This window comes from Bos indicus, chromosome 10 (assembly GCF_029378745.1).
Source record: "Bos indicus isolate NIAB-ARS_2022 breed Sahiwal x Tharparkar chromosome 10, NIAB-ARS_B.indTharparkar_mat_pri_1.0, whole genome shotgun sequence".
NCBI lineage: Eukaryota > Metazoa > Chordata > Mammalia > Artiodactyla > Bovidae > Bos > Bos indicus.
Genome location: NC_091769.1, coordinates 50,641,370 through 50,665,051, shown reverse-complemented (window position 1 = coordinate 50,665,051; position 23,682 = coordinate 50,641,370). Strand labels below are relative to the sequence as shown.

The window sequence follows — 23,682 nt, the reverse complement described above, 5'->3', positions numbered from 1 at the left end:
AGTAAGTAGGTTTAAGATGAGATCATGAGTGTGGGGCCCTTATGGGATTAGTGCTCTTATAAGAAGAGGTAGAGCTCCTTTTTTCTGGCATGTGAGGACCCAGTGAGAAGGTAACTGTCAGGAAGCCAGGAAGAGAGCCCTCATAGTACATGCTGGCACCCAGATCTCAGACTTCTAGCCTTCAGAACTGCAAAAAAAAAAAAAAAAAATTATTGTTTATTTATAATAGTCTGTTTATTATTTATAAGGTGTTTTGTTATAATAGCCTCAACTGAGTAATAAGACAGAGATTAAGGAGATCTGAATACAACATAAAATTTCTTCCTTGAACTTAAATTTGTAAAAGTCAGTAGAGACACAGATGATTGCTTTTATGAATTGAATCAGTTGCCTATGAGGGAAAGTAGATGAAGTGCTGAAAAATCAGTGCCAGACACAAGGAGAGGAAAATCATGAGGGGGAAGATACAAGACTTGGAGGGCAGATCCAGGACAGCCAGCATGTGAATAATAGGAACTGCAGAATGAGACAAAAAGCAGAGGGAGAAAAAAAACAATAATAGAAGAAGAATGTTTACTCGAGTTGAAGGTAAATCTGAGACTACAAACTGAAATGTTCAATGAGTTCTAGGTAGAAATCAATTTTTTTTTTAAATCCACAGCTTTTTTCCTGATAAAAATCCTCAACTCTGAAGATGAAAAACAAGCATCTAGGCATAAGGAGGGAGAAGGCAATGGCATCCCACTCCAGTACTCTTAACTGGAAAATCCCATGGATGGAGGAGCCTGGTGGGCTGCAGTCCATGGGGTCGCTAAGAGTCGGACACAACTGAGCGACTTCAATTTTACTTTTCACTTTCACTTTTCACTTTCATGCACTGGAGAAGGAAATGGCAACCCACTGTTCTTGCCTGGAGAATCCCAGGGACGGCGGAGCCTGTTGGGCTGCTGTCTATGGGGTCACACAGAGTCGGACACGACTGAAGCGACTTCGCAGCAGCAGCAGGCATAAGGAGGCAAGGTACTTTTAGGGGAAGAAGCATCAGACTGCCTGTCAGCTTCACAGTTCACCAGGAGGAAAGGCATTTATGCCAAGAATTTCATACCCTTTCAGTTTATCACCCATCCTTCACCAGGAGGGAGGAAGAGAACAGACACAGCAGGGATCCAGAGGGTCTTTCATCCAAGTGTCTGGTCTAAGGAAAATGCTGGAGGAAGGACTCTAACCAAAACACAGTGATGGTGCCCAGAGATCCTAAGATGGGGGAAAGGAAAAGGAGAAACACAAAAGATAATCGGTGATCTTTACGAAAAGACCTATCATTTCTAATGAGAACTAAATGTATACCACAGGGAACTCTACTCAATGCTCTGTGGTGTGGCCAATTCATTTTGCGGCACAGCAGAAACTAACATTGTAAAGCGACTATACTTAAAAAAAACCCCAAACCCTATCATTTTATGTAAATGGATATCAGTAAATTTAACAGAAGCCTTAAAATAAGAAAGAAGAAGAAGAAAAAAGATAATAAAGAAGGGCCATTCAAGCAAAATTCTAATTGTATCTCAACTAGAAGTACTGGGTTATTTTAGCAAAGAATGGTTGGTGTGGGGAAGAGCAAGAGGGGACAAAAGTAAAAATCCCTCCACGTAAGTCATCCTGGGTGAAGGGTGAAGGAGGGTAGGTGTGCCTTATGTGGAGGAGAGCAGTGCTGTGCAGGGAAAGAGCCGGGAGTAGGTGCAGATATGGTTATAAAGGTTGGGAAAGGTGAGCTGAGCCATTCATGGACCATCGATGGCCAGGGATGCTCCCCAGATAACAAAGGGGAGAAAAGGTAATGCATGGTAACCTGATTAAACCAGGCAAAACAGGGGAAAGGAGAAAGGAAACAACAAAAAGCAACATAAGTTGTAAATATAAAGTGAGGTGTAACAATAAGGTCCTGCTGTATAGCACATATTCATCGAACTATATTCAATATCCTATGATAAACCATAATGGAAAAGGATATGAAAATGTATATATATATGTATTAATATGTATGTATGTATAACTGAGTCACTTTGCTGTGCAACAGAAATTAACGTAACATTGTAAATCAACTACAATAATTTTTTTTTTAAAAAGTGAGATGGAGGGACTAACAAGAACAGAAAGCAGCATAATGTCATGAGTGAGAGCCCAGTCAGTGGAGCCAGGCTCCTAGTGCCAATCCCAGCTCCCTCATGTACTGACTGTGGCTTTGGGTAAGTTACTTGACCAGTTAGAGATTTCACCATCTGTGAAATGAGGGTAATAACAGTCCCTCCTTCATAGGGTATTGTGAGGATTAAACGAGTTAACATACCTATAGCATTTAGAACAATGCCTACTGTAATTAGACCAAGCAAGTGTTTGCTTTATTATTTATAAAGTCTAGTAGCAATTTTAATATTAGGTAAGATGAAGCAACATTACAAGCACTAAATCAGATTAGGAAGGTTATTATATAATGGCCATGGCCACTTTGATCTTAAATCTGTATGTGCCAAATAAAATGGCAGCTAAATGAAGTAAACGGCATTACAAATGAAAGGAGACGTTGAGGAAGACATTTTACAGTGAGAGAATTCAAGATCTAGTAGGCAAAAATAGACAAGATCTAGAGAAAGTGAATAATGAGTACTTTCTTAGTGGTCCACTGGCTAAGACTACTTCATGCTCCCAATTGCAGGGGGCCTGGGTTCCATCCCTGGTCAAGGAATCAGATCCCACATGCTGCAACAAAGACTGGGTGCAGCCAAATAAATAAAAACTCTTAGAAAAGAAAATGAGTAATGGAATCAGCAAACTCAGTCTAATATGCAATATTGAAACTTTTGTTCTTCAAATAGTTTTTTTGCATGGAACTTTTGAAAAATCAGTCATATGTGACAAAGCAAATTTTAATACATTAAAAAATTAGGTTTACAGACCATACTTTTGATCATCAGTTCAGTTCAGTTCAGTCGCTCTGTTGTGTCCGAGTCTTGGCGACCCCATGCATCGCAGCACGCCAGGCCTCCCTGTCCATCACCAACTCCCGGAGTTCACTCAGACTCATGTCTATCGAGTCCATGATGCCATCCAGCCATCTCATCCTCTGTCGTCCCCTTCTCCTCCTGCCCCCAATCCCTCCCAGCATCAGGGTCTTTTCCAGTGAGTCAACTCTTTGCATGAGGTGGCCAAAGTATTGGAGTTTCAGCTTTAGCATCATTCCTTCCAAAGAAATCCGAGGGCTGATCTCCTTCAGAATGGACTGGTTGGATCTCCTTGCAGTCCAAGGGACTCTCAAGAGTCTTCTCCAACACCACACTTCAAAAGCATCAATTCTTCGGCACTCAGCTTTCTTCACAGTCCAACTCTCACATCCATACATGACCACTGGAAAAACCATAGCCTTGACTAGATGGACCTTTGTTGGCAAAGTAATGTCTCTGCTTTTGAATATGCTATCTAGATTGGTCATAACTTTCCTTCCAAGGAGTAAGCATCTTTTAATTTCATGGCTGCAATCACCATCTGCAGTGATTTTGGAGCCCAGAAAAATAAAGTCTGACACTGTTTCCACTGTTTCCCCATCTATTTGCCATGAAGTGATGGGACCAGATACCATGATCTTAGTTTTCTAAATGTTGAGTTTTAAGCCAACTTTTTCACTCTCCTCTTTCACCTTCATCAAGAGGCTTTTTCGTTCCTCTTTACTTTCTGTCATAAGGGTGGTGTCATCTGCGTATCTGAGGTTATTGATATTTCTCCCGGCAATCTTGATTCCAGCTTGTGCTTCTTAATTAATACAATTAGAAATAAATAATAGAAGTGATGAAAAGAAAACTTGAAAATGAAGAAATCCTAAGTAATTCTAAAGATACTTAGATATCCTTAGACCAAAGAGAAGTTCAAAACTGAAATTGAAACAGTAAAAACACTTTATACCCAACCTATGCCCACAGCAAATGCTGTACTAAAGGGAAAATATCTTCATTATTAAGGAAGAAATAGTTAAAATAAAGGAATGTCGTGCTCATCTTTTAAAATTTAAAACCACAAGTTAAAAAAAAAGGTAAAGAGAATTCATAAATACTTAGGCTGACATCAGACAAATTGGAAATTTAAAAAAAGTGACTGAAAGGGGAAGGATATACTGTGAGAAGTCAAAAACATTCTCTTTGGAAAGATGGAAAGAGAGTGGTTAGTGGGGCAGGGAGTGTAGAGGAGAGAATATGGGGAGTGGAGGAGGGAAGGGAAAGAAAGGGATGAGCAAAAGAATAACGAAATGGTCAGAGAAACATCTGATACAGACTTTTGCTTTTGAGAGATCTCCTGTTCCCTAGGATTCAGGTTTTCTTGTCTGTCTGTCTCTCTTTAGTGCTTCAGTCTCAGACTCTTTGCTGGTTTGGCAGGCAACATTGCACCATGGTTAGGAGCACAGATTCTGGAGCCAGGCAGCCTGGGCCAGTCCCAGCTAGCCACTGGCTCTCCAGATGTTATCCGTTCAGCTGTTGGTGCCTCACTTCCTGGTGCAGGGATCCTGAGAGTACCTCCCTCACAATGCTGTGTGGATTTGTGCATGTCAGCATGTAGTGCAGCCCCAGGCTCCTCCTAGGACGTGCTAAATAAACTTCAGGGGTGTCCTCTTCATCGCCATCATTCCTTTGCAGATTTCCCGGGATGGATGCTCCTTGAGGTCATGTTTTGTGCTGGGTCACTCCGTCTTTCAGCAGTTCTGCTTTCATTTAATGTCTTTTCTCTGAGATGCATTCTACCATTCCAGTATAAATATTGTTACCGAATAGGTACTAGAAAGAATCATTAGCATTTGTTGTATTTACCATGTAGTGGGCATTGTGCTTTGAGAAGGCAATGGCACCCCACTCTAGTACTCTTGCCTGGAAAATCCCATGGATGGAGGAGCCTGGTAGGCTGCAGTCCATGGGGTCGTGAAGAGTCGGACACGACTGAGTGACTTCCCTTTCACTTTTCCCTTTCATGCATTGGAGAAAAAAATGGCAACCCACTCCAGTGTACTTGCCTGGAGAATCCCAGGGACGGGGGAGCCTGGTGGGCTGCCGTCTATGGGGTCACACAGAGTCGGACACGACGGAAGCGACTTAGCAGCAGCAGCAGCAGCAGCAGGGATTGTGCTTAGTGCTTTATATGCATTATCTTATGTAATTTCGCATAAAGTGGCCTTAAGAGTATAGTCACCATTACTATCAACAGATGAAGAAAAGGAAGCTCAGAAAGCTCTAGACACTTGCTCAGGATCACACAGCTAGAGGGACTGACATTTGAACCTCTTTGTCTGATGTTATTCTTCGCCCCTTTTTCTTGATTTATTACTTCTCAGATTTAGGGATTGTTTGCCTAAAACAATGACAATCAAAAAGCACACTGGAGTGGGGTAAGACCTCTGTCACCACCTTCCATGAGTCCAAGTTCCTAGTCTCAGCTTTGCCTCTGCCTACGGCGGAACCTCCATCCAGTCACCTGACATCTGAGTCCAAATGTTTTTACTGGTAAATGCAGGACCTTGGTCTGAGTGACATCTCTGAGGTCTCTTTCCAAGCCCCTGGTTCTCTGTGGATGTGTACATCAGGTGATGCTTATAAAGGAGCCTCTTCTGAAAGGAGTTAAACATTGCTATTTTTGCCAGAAGTATCAAATGCGTCTGTGGTACCTCGTGAGTTCCCGGATGACCTCGTTGGTGTTTTTGTGTGTTGCCCAGGTACTCCAGGAGCAGATCCGTGCCCGGGACAACATTAGCTACGGAACTAATTCTGCCTTAAAGACCCTGGAGATGAGGCAGCTCTCTGGCCTGGGGGATCTCCGGGGAAGAGTGGCCAGGTGGGTTGTCAGGTATTTGTATCTCTGTGTATCAAGAGTGATTTCTCATCAACTTCATTTTAATGGGGAATATATTTATGAAGCGCCAAAGCAGAGTCTTTGTCTTCTCCTAGTACATTGTCTCCTTTGCCCATAAAATCTACTGGTGGAAGTTAGACCTTGTTTTGAGTAGCCCTGGTTCAACTATACTTCTGTAGTTGGAGCTGTGTGTGTGGAAGGTGATGAGCGGAGGGCTCAGTTGACCTGTGTAATTTGCTAGATGAATGTTATATTTATTGAGCTCAATAATACAATGTTGGAACTTATAGTTTGTATGTCTTTTTTTGGAGGGGAGCATTTTACATATCTCATTTATTAGCTAAGATGATCAGGACTAACTGATTTAAAAAATTTTTATTAATAAAGTAAATCTAACATTTATTTTTTCTTATTTTAAATTAATTTTTATTGGACTATAGTTGCTTTACAGTAGTTGGTGTGTCTTTTTAAAATTTCATTTTCTCCGAGGTATGGCAGAAATCAACACAATATTGTAAAGCAATTATCCTTCAATAAAAAATAAATTTTTTTAATCTTTTCATTATTCTTTTTTATTACCTTTTCTGAAAGTATCAGTCCATGGTAGATTGTACACTTGAAAAAGAGACCTTTCCTCTCGGGTCTTAGGAAGGGTGCTGTTCCAGGGACTCACTTCTGAAAAAGTGCCCCATGGACCGACCAGCAGCGTCCCTGTCACCGGAGGTTTGTCAGAAATGCACAATCTCTGAAGCATTCTCGGGCCTCTTCTGCCCTCTGCTGATATTAAGAGTCAAGCATGCGTGTACATGGGAGCCGTGGAGTTAACAGGCAATTTGAATCAGCTTGCAGTGAAAGTGAGGGTGGTCTGCAGAGAGTGGGAAGGGAGGAAAGGATCCAAGGTCTCTTTGGACCAGACAGGGTTTTAGAGGATATTTGTGCCAACAAAACTTGAAGGACTCTGAATATCGGGCCTGTGAATTCAGGTTTCCTGGATGACGTCGGTCTCATGGCAGAGGGCTCCCGGTTGCCACTCTCCTGAGTTCTCTCCTCATCCGGGTGAACTCCAGTCTCTGTAAGGCCCGTGGTGGCAGATGCCCCCTTGAGCGCCTTATGTCTCTCTCCGCTTGCACTGTACTTTCAGCAGTAATCACCTGCTTGTTATTCCCCGATTGGATCAGGCTCTCCTATATCTGTGTCTTTGTGCTTGCTGTTCTTATACCTGCCCTCTCCTTTCCTGACTTCTAGTCAGCCTTTAAAGTTCAGCTTAAGTTTTACCTCCTCCAGGAAGTTTTCCCAGATCCCTTTCTCCTGAACTTACCTACCACTTTCTGTGCTGTTGAGTCTCTCTGTTGCCTTGGGGCAGAGTACTTCATCTTTTTGTAACCTCAATGCATAGAACAATCTCTGGAAGACAGTAGATACTCAATAAATGTTTATTTGGATGAATTAAAGATTTGGAAAATCACTGTTAACTGGACTTGAAGTTTTTTTTTTGTGGAGATCAGCTGAAAGGAAACCCCAGCTCTGTTATACCTCTCAGAATTGGGAGGATCTAAAGAGCTTCCGAGCTACAAGGCAAGAGTAGGAACTTCAGGAGAACTCTAGAAATTTTCCTAGTCACTTGAGTTGCAGATGAAGATTGAGTGAGGTGATATATGGAAGGGGCTTAGTGTGTACATGAGATGGAGTGAATATAGAGCAGATAGGACCTGTTATTGTCTCGGGCAGCTGCCATGAAATTATCCTTGTATCACTGGTTCTAATTACAAAATGGAGAAATTGTTTTGAAATACTTTCAGGAATTTTACATTTTTCCTCTGCAGTTTCTTATTAACGGCTCTACCCAGCTTGTTCCTTCTCTGTAGCAAATGCTTTTACTCTGAAACAGTCAAAATAATGTGTTGTGAACACCACATATTTTTGCTTTATTTTGTGGCTCTATTCATTTTTCTTCTGGAATGCTAATGAGACTTTGATTGTTGAAACAAACTCATGTGAAATAATTCCTGGGGAAAGTTTTAACTTTCTTGCATTAATTATGTCATGGTTTTGAAAGGATATGAACTCTTTAAGTGTTAGTCTTGGATTACCAGGCTGCAGCCTGGTAGGCTGCAGTCCGTGGGGTCACTAAGAGTCGGACACGACTGAGCAACTTCACTTTGACTTTTCACTTTCATGCCTTGGAGAAGGAAATGGCAACCCATTCCAGTGTTCTTGCCTGGAGAATCCCAGGGACGGTGGAGCCTGGTGGGCTGCTGTCTATGGGGTCGCACAGAATCAGACACGACTGAAGAGACTTAGCAGCAGCAGCAGCAGCAGCAGCGGTATTATTTCAGGTTTTAGTTTATAGTGTTCATGGATCCATTGGTGAAGTAATTGATATGAAACAAACCCTGACCTCCCTGGAGAGCCAACAGGAAAGGGCAAAGGATAATTCTCTACAGAAATGATAGACACCCTTACTTCACTAAGCAGAACACACCTGAACAGGACTGTCTCAGAGAGTTTCCCATTCCTCCCTAACCCAAAGCCTGGAGTCTAGCTTTTCTGTTCCTACTGGGACATTTGGTCCATTTTTTGGCTTACCATCTTTATTTGTCCAAGACTCAGTGGCTTCCTCCACTTTCCTGTCTGAGATCTGTTTGCATGGTATCAGAGTTTTAGAGGAAAAATCCCTGTGTACTGAGGCAAGTGTGCAAGTTCCCTCAGATTAAGTCCAGGTGCAAAGAAAAAACAGATGGGATATCATCAAGTTAAAATTTTTTGGCCGTTATAAATAATGCTGTTATGCACATTCACATACGAGGTTGTGTGGTCATATGTTTTAATTTCTCTTGGATGTGTATACCTAGGAGTGTAGCTATTGAGTAATACGCTTTGTATATATTATAACTTTTGTTAAAAACTGGATGTTTAGGTAGTATATTGTAGCAATCCTGGAAACTGATGCCCTTGGGCTTGTTTTTATTGTTTGTTTGGTTAAGTGACTTAGCTGGACTATGTTAGTGATGTCTGTTTCTCCCACAACACGAAGCCTCTAATGTTAGGATAAATGCTGATCCTCAGAGGCTGCACAGTCAGCCTGTGATGATAGCAGTTTTTGCAAGGCTGTCTGTGACCATCTCTTTCCTTCATATTTTATTAAGCTGCCTGCTTCTGTTGGTGACACACCCAAATCTTAGGCTCCACTGATTCCTTGCAGATTGCTCTACTGTTTTTTTCTTTTCTGTTTGCTTACTTTTTTCTTCTTTGCAATTTAGTCACTTTAAAAATTGCTTTTATTGTATTATTATACAACCTGGTATCCCCAATATATTTCTTTTTTAAGTTGTAGTATAATTGATTTACAATATTATGCTAGTTTCAGATGTATAGCACAGTGATTCAATTATACAACTATGTGTGTATATATATATATATGTATATTTTAAGATTATTTTCCCTCATAGATTATTACAAAATATTGAGTATAGTTCCCTATGCTATACAGTAAGTCTTGTTGGTTATCTATTTTATGTATCTCAATGCATGCGTGCTCAGTCATGTGCAATTCTTTGTGACCCCAAGGACTATATATAGCCTGCCAGGCTCCTCTGTCCATAGAATTTCCCAGGCAAGAATATTGGAATGAGTTGCCATTTCCTTCTTCAGGGGCTCTTCCCTACCCAGGGATCGAACCTGTGTCTCTTGAGTCTCCTGCATTGGCAGGCAGTTTCTTTACCACCTGAGTCACCAGGGGAGCCCTATTTATATACAGTAGTATGTACCCATTATGCTGTACTGTTTTTGACAATGTCCTAGGATGTAAATTGCTGTGTAGTCTGATTCAGTTAAATCACAACCAGCATTTAAGGGCTAATGATGTATACATATAATCAGTTTAGTTCAGTCGCTCAGTCGTGTCCGACTCTGCGACCTCATGAATTGCAGCACGCCAGGCCTCCCTGTCCATCACCAACTCCCAGAGTTCACTCAAACTAACGTCCATCAAGTCGGTGATGCCATCCAGCCATCTCATCCTCTGTCGTCCCCTTCTCCTCCTGCCCCCAATCCCTCCCAGCATCAGCGTCTTTTCCAATGAGTCAACTCTTCGCATGAGGTGACCAAAGTACTGGAGTTTCAGCTTTAGCATCAGTCCTTCCAATGAACACCCAGGGCTGATCTCCTTCAGAATGGACTGGTTGGATCTCCTTGCAGTCCAAGGGACTCTCAAGAGTCTTCTCCAACACCACAGTTTAAAAGCATCAATTCTTCGGTGCTCAGCCTTCCTCATAGTCCAACCCTCACATCCATACATGACCACTGGAAAAACCATAGCCTTGACTAGACGGACCTTTGTTGGCAAAGGAATGTCTCTGCTTTTGAATAGGCTATCTAGGTTGGTCATAACTTTCCTTCCAAGAAATAAGCGTCTTTTAATTTCATGGCTGCAGTCACCATCTGCGGTGATTTAGGAGCCCCCAAAAATAAAGTCTGACACTGTTTCCACTGTTTCCCCTTCTATTTCCCATGAAGTGATGGGACCAGATGCCATGATCTTCGTTTTCTGAATGTTGAGCTTTAAGCCAACTTTTTCACTCTCCACTTTCACTTTCATCAAGAGGCTTTTGAGTTCCTCTTCACTTTCTGCCATAAGGGTAGTGTCATCTGCATATCTGAAGTTATTGATATTTCTCCCGGCAATCTTGATTCCAGCTTGTGCTTCTTCCAGCCCAGCGTTTCTCATGATGTACTCTGCATATAAGTTAAATAAGCAGGGTGACAATATACAGCCTTGATGTACTCCTTTTTCTATTTGAAACCAGTCTGTTGTTCCATGTCCAGTTCTAACTGTTGCTTCCTGACCTGAATATAGGTTTCTCAAGAGGCAGGTCAGTTGGTCTGGTATTCCCATCTCCTTCAGAATTTTCCACAGTTTATTGTGATCCACACAGTCAGGCTTTGGCATAGTCAATAAAGCAGAAATAGATGTTTTTCTGGAACTCTCTTGATTTTTCAATGATCCAGCGAATGTTGGCAATTTGATCTCTGGTTCCTCTGCCTTTTCTAAAACCAGCTTGAACATCTGGAAGTTCACGGTTCACATTTTGCTGAAGCCTGGCTTGGAGAATTTTGAGCATTACTTTACTAGCGTGTGAGATGAATACAATTGTGTGGTAGTTTGAGCATTCTTTGGTATTGCCTTTCTTTGGGATTAGAATGAAAACTGACTCTTTCCAGTCCTGTGGCCACTGCTGAGTTTTCCAAATTTGCTGGCATACTGAGTGCCGCACTTTCACAGCATCATCTTTTAGGATTTGAAATAGCTCAACTGGGATTCCATCGTCTCCACTAGCTTTGTTCATAGGGATGCTTTCTTTGGCCCTCTTGACTTCACATTCCAGGATGTCTGGCTGTAGGTGAGTGATCACACCATCATGATTATCTGGGTCATGAAGATCTTTTTTGTACAGTTCTTCTGTGTATTCTTGCCATCTCTTCTTAATATCTTCTGCTTCTGTTAGGTTCATTCCATTTCTGTCCTTTATCGAGCCCATCTTTGCAAGAAATGTTCTTTTGGTATCTCTAATTTTCTTGAAGAGATCTCTAGTCTTTCCCATTCTATTGTTTTCCTCTATTTCTTTGCATTGATTGCTGAGGAAGGCTTTCTAATCTTCCTTGCTATTCTTTGAAACTCTGCATTCAGATGCTTATATCTTTCTTTTTCTCCTTTGCTTTTCACTTCCCTTCTTTTCACAGCTATTTGTAATTATATATAATAATTACTATACGTGAAAGATGGGCAATCTGATGTTTTAAGTTTCATTACCTTTGTTTTTTTCAACTTACATTAGCTTTATTGCTGTTTATTGAAAGAGATCAAACTGAAACTAGAGCTATTTCATGCAAATGCCTTTCACTGCAATTTAATAACTAGAAGAAAACAAAACCAAACCCCAAAACCAAAGCACTCTGTCAGTGTGTATGCAGTCACGGGCACCTGGGAATTTAAGTTTATAATAGTCATATAATGTGTTTTTATATCATGAAACCCCTTTTACTTTTTTTAAAAATTAATTTATTTTTTAATTGAAGGATAATTGCTTTACAGAATTTTGTTGTTTTCTCTCAAACCTCAACATGAATCAGCTATAGGTATACATATGTCCCCTGCCTTTTGAGCCTCCCTCCCATCTTCCTCCCCATCCTGCCCCTCTAGGTTGATACAGAGCCCCTGTTTGAGTTTCCTGAGCCATACAGCAAATTCCCATTGGCTATCTATTTTATATATGGTCATGTAAGTTTCCATGTTACTCTTTCCATACATCTCACCCTCTCCTCCCCTGTCCCCATGTCCATAAGTCTGTTCTCTACACCTATTTCTCTATTGCTGCCCCGTAAATAAATTCTTCAGTACCATTTTTCTAGATTCCGTCTATATGCATTAGAATACAATATTTATCTTTCTCTTTCTGACTTACTTCATTCTGTATAAGAGGTTTCAGGTTGATCCACCTCATTAGAACTGACTCTAATGCATTCATTTTTATGGCTGAGTAATATTCCATTGTGTATATATACCACAATTTCTTTATCCATTCATCTGTTGATGGACATCTAGGTTGCTTCCATATTCTGCTGCTGCTGCTGCTAAGTCGCTTCAGTCGTGTCCGACTCTATGCAACCCCATAGACGGCAGCCCACCAGGCTCCCCCGTCCCTGGGATTCTCCAGGCAAGAACACTGGAGTGGGTTGCCATTTCCTTCTCCAGTGCATGAAAGTGAAAAGTGAAAGTGAAGTCGCTCAGTCATGTCCGACTCTTTGCGACTCCATGGACTGAAGCCTACCAGGCTCCTCCGTCCTTGGGATTTTCCAGGCAAGAGTACTGGAGTGGGGTGCCATCACCTTCTCCGAGACTGCTTCCATGTTCTAGCTATTGTAAATTGTGCTGGAGTGAACAATGGGATACATGTGTCTTTTTCAATTTTGGTTTCCTCAGGGTGTATGCCTAGGAGTGGGATTGCTGGGTCATATGGTGGTTTTATTCCTATTTAAGGAATCTCTATACCATCTTCCATAGTGGCTGTATTAATTTACATTTGCTCCAAAAGTGCAAGAGCGTTCCCTTTTCTCCACACCCTCTCCAGCATTTATTGTTTGTAGACTTTTTGATGATGGCCATTCTGACCAGTGTGGGGTGATATCTCATTGTAGTTTTGATTTGCATAGCTCTACTAATGAGCGATGTTGAGCATTGTTTCATGTGTTTGTTAGCCATCTGTATGTCTTCTTTGGAGAAATGTCTGTTTAGGTCTTTTCCCCACTTTTTGATTGGGTTGTTTGTTTTTCTGGAATTGAGTTGTATGAGCTGCTTATGTATTTTGGAAATTAATCCTTTGTCAGTTGTTTCATTTGCTACTATTTTCTCCCATTCTGAGGGTTGTCTTTTCACCTTGCTTATAGTTTGCTTTGCCGTGCAAAAGCTTTTAAGTTTAATCAGGTACCACTTGTTTACTTTTGTTTTTATTTCCATTACTCTAGGAGGTGGGTCATAGAGGATCTTTCTTTGACTTATGTCATCAAGTGTTCTTCCTATGTTTTCCTCTAAGAGTTTTATGGTTTCTGGTCTTATATTTAGGTCTTTAATCCATTTTGAGTTTATCTTTGTGTATTGTGTTAGGAAGTGTTCTAATTTCATTCTTTTACATGTAATTGTCCAGTTTTCCCAGCACCATTTATTGAAGAAGCTGTCTTTGACCCATTGTATATTCTTGCCTCCTTTGTCAAAAATAAAGTACCCATAGGTGTGTGGGCTTATTTCTGGGCTTTCTATCTTGTTCCATTGGTCTCTATTTCTGTTTTTGTGCCAGTGCCATACTGTCTTGATGACTGTAGCTTTGTAGTATAATCTAAAGTCAGGAAGGTTGATTCCTCCAGCTCCATTCTTCTTTCTCAAGACTGCTTTAGTGATTAGGGGTCTTTGGTGTTTCCATATGAATTGTGAAATGTTTTTGTTCTATTTCTGTGAAAAATGTCATTGGTAATTTGATAGGGATCGCATTGAATCTGTAGATTGTGGTTGGTAGTATAGTCATTTTCACAGTATTGATTCTTCCTACCCAGAAACATGGAATATCTCTCCATCTGTTTATGTCATCTTTGATTTCATTCATTAGTGTCTTATAATTTTCTGTGTACAGCTCTTTTGTCTGCTTGGGTAAGTTTATTCCTAGATATTTAATTCTTTTTGTTGCAATGGTGAATGGGATTGATTGCTTAATTTCTCTTTCTGATTTTTCATTGTTAGTATATAGAAATACAAGTGATTTCTGTGCATTGATTTTATATCCTGCAACTTTGTTAAGTTCACTGATTAGCTCTAGTAATTTTCTGATACTATCTTTAGGGTTTTCTATGTACAGTATCATGTCACCTGCAAATAGTGAGAGCTTTACTTCTTTTCTGATCTGGATTCCTTTTATTTCTTTGATTCCTTTTATTTCTCTGATTGCTGTAGCTAGGACTTCTAGAACTATGTTGAATAATAGTGGTGAAAGTGGACACCCTTGTCTTGTTCCTGATCTTAGGGGGAATGCTTTCAGTTTTTCACCATTGAGAATAATGTTTGCTGTAGGTTTATAATATATGCCCTTTACTGTGTTGAGGTAGGTTCCTTCTATGTCCATTTTTTGAAGAGTTTTAATCATAAATGGGTGCTGCATTTTGTCAAAGGCTTTTTCTGCATCTATTGAGATAATCATATGGTTTTTATCTCTCAATTTGTTAATATGGTATATCACATTGATTGATTTGTATAGATTGAAGAATCCTTGCATCCCTGGAATAAACCCAACTTGATCATGGTGAGCTTTTTGATGTGTTGCTGAATTCTGTTTGCTAAAATTTTGTTGCGGATTTTTGCATCTATGTTCATCAATGATATTGGTCTGTAGTTTTCTGTTTTTGTGATGTCTTTGTCTGGTTTTCATATCAGGTGATGGTGGCCTCTTAGAATGAGTTTGGTAGTGTTCTTTCAGTTCAGTTCAGTTCAGTTGCTCAGTTGTGTCCGACTCTTTGCAACCCCATGAATCACAGCACGCCAGGCCTCCCTGTCCATCACCAACTCCCGGAGTTCACTCAAACTCACGTCCATCGAGTCGGTGATGCCATCCAGCCATTTCATCCTCTGTCGTCCCCTTTTCTTCCTGCCCCCAATCCCTCCCAGCATCAGAGTCTTTCCTAGTGAGTCAACTCTTCGCATGAGGTGGCCAAAGTATTGGAGTTTCAGCTTTAGCATCATTCCTTCCAAAGAACACCCAGGGCTGATCTCCTTCAGAATGGACTGGTTGGATCTCCTTGCAGTCCAAGGGACTCTCAAGAGTCTTCTCCAACACCACAGTTCAAAGGCATCAATTCTTTGGCACTTGGCTTTCTTCACAGTCCAACTCTCACATCCATACGTGACCACTGGAAAAACCATAGCCTTGACTGGATGGACCTTTGTTGGCAAAGTAATGTCTCTGCTTTTGAATATGCTATCTAGGTTGGTCATAGCTTTCCTTCCAAGGAGTAAGCATCTTTTAATTTCATGGCTGCAGTCACCATCTGCAGTGATTTTGGAGCCCCCCAAATTAAAGTCTGATACTGTTTCCATTGTTTCCCCATCTATTTCCCATGAAGTGATGGGACCAGATGCCATGATCTTCGTTTTCTGAATGTTGAGCTTTAAGCCAACTTTTTCACTCTCCACTTTCACTTTCATCAAGGCTTTTGAGTTCCTCTTCACTTTCTGCCATAAGGGTAGTGTCATCTGCATATCTGAGGTTATTGATATTTCTCCCGGCAATCTTGATTCCAGCTTGTGCTTCTTCCAGCCTAGTGTTTCTCATGATGTACTCTGCATATAAGTTAAATAAGCAGGGTGACAATATACAGCCTTGACGTACTCCTTTTCCTATTTGGAACCAGTCTGTTGTTCCTTTCTCTGCAGTTTTTTGAAGGAGTTTTAGAAGTATAGGCATTAGCTCTTCTCTAAATGTTGGATAGATTTCTCCTGTGAAGCCATCTGGTTCTGGGCTTCTGTTTTTTGGGAGATTTTTGATCACAGTTATCACAGTTTCAATTTCAGTGCTTATAATTGTATTGTTCATAATTTCTATTTCTTCCTGATTCAGTGTTGAAAGATTGAACTTTTCTAAGAATCTGTCCATTTCTCCCAGGTTATCCATTTTATTGCCATATAGTTGTTCATAATAGTCTCTTATAATCCTTTGTATTTCTGCATTGTCTGTTGTAACCGCTCCTGTTTGTTGATTTGATTCTTCTCTCTTTTTTTCCTGATGAGTCTGGCTAAAGGTTTGTCAATTTTGTTTATCTTCCCAAAGAACCCACTTTTGGTTTTATTAATCTTTACTATTGTTTCTTTCATTTCTTTTTCATTTATTTCTGCTCTGCTCTTTATGTTTTCTTTCCTTCTACTAATTTTGTTTTTTGTTGTTGTTGTTCTTTTTTTCCAGTTGTTTTAGGTGTAAAGTTAGGTTGTCTAGTCTGTTTTTCTTGTTTCTTGAGGTAGGATTATATTGCTATAAACATCCCTCTTAGAACTGCTTTTGCTGCATCCTATAGGTTTTGAGTTGTCATGTTTTCATTGTCATTTGTTTCTAGAAATTTTTTGATTTCCCTTTTGATTTCTTCAGTAACCTATTGGTTATCTAGCAACATATTATTTAATCTCCATGTGTTTGTGTTTCTTACAGTTTTTTCCTTGTAATTGATACCTAGTCTCATAGCATTGTGGTCAGTGAAGATGCTTGACATGATTTCAATTTTCTTAAATTTACTGAAGTTTGATTTGTGACCCAAGATGTGGTCTATCCTGGAGAATGTTCCATGTGTACTTGAGAAGAAGGTGTATTCTTCTGCATTTGGATGGATTGTCATGAAGATATTAATGAGATCCATCTCATCTAATGTGTCATTTAAGACTTGTGTTTCCTTATTAATTTTCTGTTTTGATATGTCCATTGGTGTGAGTGGGGTGTTAAAGTCTCCTACTATTATTGTGTTACTGTTAATTTCTATTTTTATGTCTGTTAGTATTTGTCTTATGTATTGAGGTGCTCCTATATCATGAACCCCTTTTATTAATGTTGAGTTATTTTCTAATATAGATATGTCCCAAGGCTCTCTTACAAAATGCAGTGAAAACATGGGAACAGACCAAAATTTACACAAAATGGACAAACAAGTTGTGGAGCAATAATAAGGTCTTCTCAGGATGATTTAGGGTGTTTCTCTCTTTTCTACTCTTGTCTCTCACCTCCTTTTTTCTTTACTTTTTTAAACTTTTTATTTTGTATTGGCATATAGCTGATTAAAGGGCTTCCCCAGTGGCTCAGCATTAGAGAATCTGCCTGCAATGCAAGAGATGTGGGTTCAATCCCTGGGTCAGGAAGGTCCCCTGGAGGAGGGCATGGTAACCCACTCCAGTTTTCTGGCCTGGAGAATCCCATGGATGGAGGAGCCTGGCTACAGTCCATAGGGTCGCAGAGTTGGACATGACTGAAGTGACTGAGCACACACATAGCCTAAATGTTTTGATAGTTTCAGGTGAACAGTGAAGGGACTCAGCCATATATATGTATCATAAAACCTCTTGGTAATGCCAATATTTTGTTAGGCCATAACCCCCATATTAGAAGCTTAGATTATGATACAGTAGTCCCAAGGGAATACACCCCAAGACTGCCAGTGGGTGCCTGAAACTGGGAATAGCACTGAAGCCTCTCTCTATATATATACTATGTTTTTTCCTATATACTATCCCTGTGAGAAAGTTTAATTTATAACTTAGGCAAAATAAGAGATTAATAATAATTAATTATAAAATAGAATAATTCTAAGAGTTTACTGTAAAAAATACTGTGTGAATGTGGTCTCTCTCTCAGAATATCTTATTGTAGTGTATTTACCTTTGCAAGGTTGTGAGATTATAAAATGCCTATGTGAAGAGAAGTAAAATGAATGACATAGGCATTCTATAAGTGTCATTGCTTTTTAAATGCCATATACTACCATGTCACAAGCTGTAAGAGAAGATCTGCCTAAGCATGAAACTCAAATCATGTCTGTGGTTAGACATTTGGGACCCTGTTCTGGACTTTTAATCACCTCCTTGCCGTCGTTGATCAGACAGCCAAGTGATAGAGTCATTCTGCCACCTAATTGCCACAACCAAGAGCTGTACCAGGAAGACAGCTGCCCAAAGACCCGAAAAGGGAAATTTTGGAATGAATACATTAGCAGTTCATTGATAATATTACATCAAGATAAAACAGGACAACTGGTCGGAATTCATTGCGGGTTCTTGTTTAACTAAATCTACTTTGTCGTGCCCACAGCTACATGCGAGCCCCAAGGCTGCCTTTTATGATGTGTGTTTTTTGAAAAGAAAGGAAGGTGGCTTCCCTGGTGGTCCATTGGTTAAGAGTCTGCCTGCCAATGCAAGGGACACAGGTTTGATCCCTGGCTCAGAAAGATCCCACATGCAGCTCAGCTCGTGTGCCACAACTATGCACCTGCACTTTTCCATACTATTCTGTCACTTGTTTCTTCATGACCATATACTGTGGGCCTCCTTCCAGTGTGCACATGGATCTGACTTACTTTTTGATTAAATATGGGATATTCTGTTCCATGTATGTATCATAATTTAATGTATTTAGCCACTCCTGTATTAATGGAAATGTGTGTTGTCGCTCTGATACTTTGACCACCTGACGCAAAGAGCTGACTCATTGGAAAAGATCCTGATGCTGGGAAAGATTGAGTGCAGGAGGAGAAGGGGAGACAGAGGATGAGATGGTTGGATGGCATCGTTGACTCAATGGACATGAGTTTGAGCAAGCTCCGGGAGATGATGACAAGGAAGCCTGGGTGCTGCAGTCCATGGGGTTGCAGAGTCGGACATGACTAAGTGACTGAACAACAGCAATGTTGTAGTGTTTGTGTTTCCAAGTGAGACAAAATATGGAAGCCAAGCTATAGCTAGTGCAAATCTGTGAGCCATGAGCTTTAGGATCATCTTGAGACCTTTTCAAGTAACTTATTTAAACATAGTCTGTCCCTTGAACTGCTTTGTGAAGATGATGAACTGGAATGATGTAAATTTCCATCCAATAAGCTGTTATTTGAATTGGAAAATAATATTTTTGTATTTCATGGTAATTTAACACTTCAGATTTCCCCAGATATAATTTAGATAATGTATTGCTCGAAAATTTTGAGCTCAAAATTAAAAAGAGGGGTCTGACTTTGATATTGTTTTTAAGCATCATTTGTGAGTGGGGATGATTTTGAGGACTAAATGAACTAATATTTTGTTCCTGCATGTTTAATTCATGCATAATATTATGCATCTTGGACAGTGCATGCTGCTAAGTCGCCTCAGTCGTGTCCGACTCTGTGCCACCCCATAGACGGCAGCCCACCAGGCTCCCCCATCCCTGGGATTCTCCAGGCAAGAACACTGGAGTGGATTGCCATTTCCTTCTCCAATGCATGAAAGTGAAAAGTGAAAGTGAAGTCGCTCAGTCATGTCTGACTCTTAGCGACCCCATGGACTGCAGCCTACCAGGCTCCTCCATCCATGGGATTTTCCAAGCAAGAGTACTGGAGTGGGGTGCCATTGCCTTCTCCGTGGACAGTGCATGGTAAGTAGTAAATATTCCTTATAGTCATTCACTGGCAAGTATTTATTGAGCCCCTACTACAAGCAAGGCAATGTGCTCGGCACTAGGGTTTTAGTGATAGAAAAGGCAGTTGCCCTTCTTCCTTAAATGTAGTTTATATTCCTTCTAATAGGAGAGCTAGACATTAAGCAAATTATTGCAAAATAATTATTGATTTCACTTATGATTCTGGTTTATAGATTTTGGGGGAGTTTCTATAGAAATGATATCATCTGCATATATTGGCAGTTTAATTTCTTCTTTTCTGATCCTCATATCCTTCGTCTCTCTTTTTTGTCATCTTGTACTGGGTAAAATCTTCAGTACAGTTAATTAGAAATTTAAAAATGGGCATCTTTCTCTTATTTTCAACTTTATGAGAATACTTCCAGAGTTTTTCCGTTTTTTGGATGATGACTAATCATGGATTCATCAGATTTGGGAAGTTTTCTTGCACTCCAGATTTACTAAGACTCTTTATAATCTGTACTGAGTTTTCTCAACTGTTTTTGCATCTATTCGAATCACAGATTTCTCTCTTAATCTGTTAATGTAAATTTAGCAAGGTGGTTACTAATATTAAAGTACAAAGATCAGTTTCTTTACTATAAACCAATAGGAAACAACTAGAAAACATACTTAAAATGAAGATGTTATTTAAACTAAAATCAGAGAATGTGTAGTAACTAGGCATATATCTAACAAAAATTGTTCAAGACTTCTTGAAAATTAAAAAAAAATTGGTTAAGAAATAATAAGAAAACATAAATAAATAGAAACATATTATATTCAAGGGTAGGAAGTCTTTAATATCTTTAAAAATATCAGTTTTCACAAATGAATCTTCAGAATCAATGAAATTCCAATTAGATTCTAGAGTTTTATGGAGAAACTTGATGATTATAATGTTTGTATGTCAGAATTAAGAGTCAGAAACATTCAAGATACTTATGAAGATGACCAAAGAGGGGAGAATTGCCCTACTAGATACCAAGACTTGCTATGAAACTGTAGTTGTTAAGATATTATGTTGGTGGCTTAGGGATAGAGAAATTGAACAATGGAATGGGATAGGAAGTCCAGAATTGAACCACACATGTATGGGACTTTGATATATACCATAGATGGCATAGCAGATCCGTGGAGAAAGGAGAGACTGTTAAGTAAATGGAGCTAGAAAATTTATTATCCATTTCAAAAAAGATTCATTTTTTCTCTATCTCATACCAAATATAAAATCACCTCCGGATGAGTAAAGGACTTAAATGCTAAACATAAGACTTAAAACTTTTAATAGAAACATATAGAGAAATATCTTTTAGACCTTTTGGTAGGGGAGGATTTCTTCTTGATATATAAGGCATTGAGATGTTTGATTATGTTAAAATTTAAAGTGTTGCTCATCATTTTTAAATAAGAAAATGAGACGTTACAAATGGAGGAAGACATTGTATAGTAAAACGTTGTGTCAAGAATATATGTACAAGTTAAGAATAATGCAAACAATCCAATGCAACAATGGGTAAGAGACATGAACTGACATCAAAGAATAAACACGTATGGCCAATAAACATGTGAGGAGATTCAGTTTCATTGGTTGATATTGAAATAAAAATGTAAAAAAGCAGCAATATATGCTTCTCACTCCCAGTAGATTGGCATCTAAAATATCCCAAAATGCCAAGCATTAGAGAGGATGTAGGTGCCCAAGATCTCTTACCTATTGTTAGTAGGAGTATAAACTAGTGAGGGCTGATATTACCTCTCAGTGCTGAACATCCACATACTTTGAGATCCATCAGTTTATGCCCAAGATAAATTATTGAACTTGTACCACAGGAGGGTATGTTCATAGCAGCATTGTTCGAAATAGCAAAGTCTTGCAATAACCCAAAGTTCCCATTAGTGGAGGTTTGGAAAATAAATTGTAACGAACAATAGAATATTATTTTGTAGTTAAAATGAGTAACTACTGTAGTGTTTAACAATATAGTTGAGGCTTAGCAATAAGTGAAAACAGTAAGTATCAAAATATTACATATGACATAATGGCTTTTGTAACAGTTGAACTCAACTAATACACACATACACATATTTTTAAGAAATATATATGTGTATATATATATTAATAGATAAACAGACATGTATATGTGTGTGCAATACAGTCTTAAAAGGAGAACAAGGGAATGATGACACAGGATTTAAAGTAGGAGCAGTTATTTAAAAATAATTAACTGAATAAAGTGAGCCATGAATAAAGTGAGCTGCAGATGGTGATTGCAGCCATGAATTTAAAAGATGCTTACTCCTTGGAAGAGAAGTTATGACCAACCTAGTCAGTGTATTAAAAAGCAGAGCCATTACTTTGCCAACAAAGGTCTGTCTAGTCAAAGCTATGGGTTTTCTAGTAGTCATGTATGGATGTGAGAATTGGACTATAAAGAAAGCTGAGCACTGAAGAACTGATGCTTTTGACCTGTGGTGTTGGAGAAGACTCTTGAGAGTCCCTTGAACTGCAAGGAGATCCAACCAGTCCATCCTAAAGGAAATCAGTCCTGAATGTTCATTGGAAGGACTGATGCTAAAGCTGAAACTCCAGTACTTGGCCCCCTGCTGCAAAGAACTGACTTATTTGAAAAGACCCTGATGCTGGGAAAGATTGAAGGCGGGAGGAGAAGGGGACTACAAAGGATGAGATGGTTGGATGGCATCACCGACTCAATGGACATGAGTTTGAGTAAACTCCGGGAGTTGCTGATGGATAGGGAGGTCTGGCATGCTGCAGTCCATGGGGTCGCAAAGAGTTGGACATGACTGAGCAATGGAACTGAACTGAAAGTGAGCCATACACGGGCCAATGATGAGTGCATGTCATGAAAACAGGAATTAGAGATAAATGATAATATAGTAATTCTTTAAGAGATGGGAATACCAGACAACTTTACCTGCCTCCTGTGAAACCTGTATGCAGGTCAAGAAGCAACAGTTAGAACTAGACGTGGAACAATGGACTTGTTCCAAGTTGGGAAAGGAGTGCGTCAAGGCTGTATATTGTCACCGTGCTTCTTTAACTTATATGCAGAGTACATCGTGGGAAATGCCAGGCTGGATGAAGCACAGCTGGAATCAAGATTGCTGGGAGAAATATCAATAACCTTAGATATGCCGATGACACCACCCTCATGGTAGAAAGCAAAAAAGAACTAAAGAGCCTCTTGATGAAGGTGAAAGAGGAGAGTGAACAAGCTGGCTTAAAACTCAACATTTAAAAGACAAAGATCATGGCATCTGGTCCCATCACTTCATGGCAAATAGATGGGGAAACAAAGGAAACAGTGACAGACTTGATTTTCTTGGGTTCCAAAATTACCATGAATGGTGACTGCAGCCATGAAATTAAAATACACTTGCTTCTTGAAAGAAAAGCTGTGACCAACCTGCTGCTGCTGCTGATGCTAAGTCGATTCAGTCATGTCCGACTCTGTGCGACCCCATACACGGCAGCCCACCAGGCTCCCCTGTCCCTGGGATTCTCCAGGCAAGAATTCTGGAGTGAGTTGTCATTTCCTCCTCCAATGCATGAAAGTGAAAAGTGAAAGTGAAGTCGCTCAGTCATGTCTGACTCTTAGCGACCCCATGGACAGCAGCCCACCAGGCTCCTCCATCCATGGGATTTTCTAGGCAAGAGTACTGGAGTGGGGTGCCATTGCCTTCTCCGGTGACCAACCTAGAGAGCATATTAAAAAGGAGAGACATTGCTTTGCTGACAAAAGTCTGTCTTGTCAAAGCTATGTTTTTTTCCAGTAGTCATGTATGGATGTGAGAGTTGGACCATAAAGAAGGCTGAGCACTGAAGAATTGATGCTTTTGAACTGTGGTGTTGGAGAAGATTCTTGGGGGTCCATCAAACTGCAAGGAGATCAAACCAGTCAATCCTAAAGGAAATGAGTCCTGAATATGCATTGGCAGGGCTGATGCTTAAGCTGAAACTCCAATACTTTGGCCACCTGATGCGAAGAGCCGACTTGTTAGAAAAGACTCTGATGCTGGGAAAGATTGAAGGCTGGAGGAGAAGGGGACGACAGAGGAT

The 23,682-nt window shown here is 40.0% G+C and overlaps 1 protein-coding gene across 2 annotated transcripts in view; it reads left to right on the top strand.

Moving 5' to 3' along the window:
• Positions 1–23,682, top strand: part of FAM81A (family with sequence similarity 81 member A) — an 85,754-nt gene that overhangs the window by 40,977 nt on the left and 21,095 nt on the right. For both annotated transcript variants that reach the window (XM_070797487.1, XM_070797488.1), the window contains exon 4: positions 5,747–5,865. In XM_070797487.1, coding sequence (XP_070653588.1) covers positions 5,747–5,865 — 119 coding nt within the window. The remainder of the gene's footprint in view (positions 1–5,746; positions 5,866–23,682) is intronic.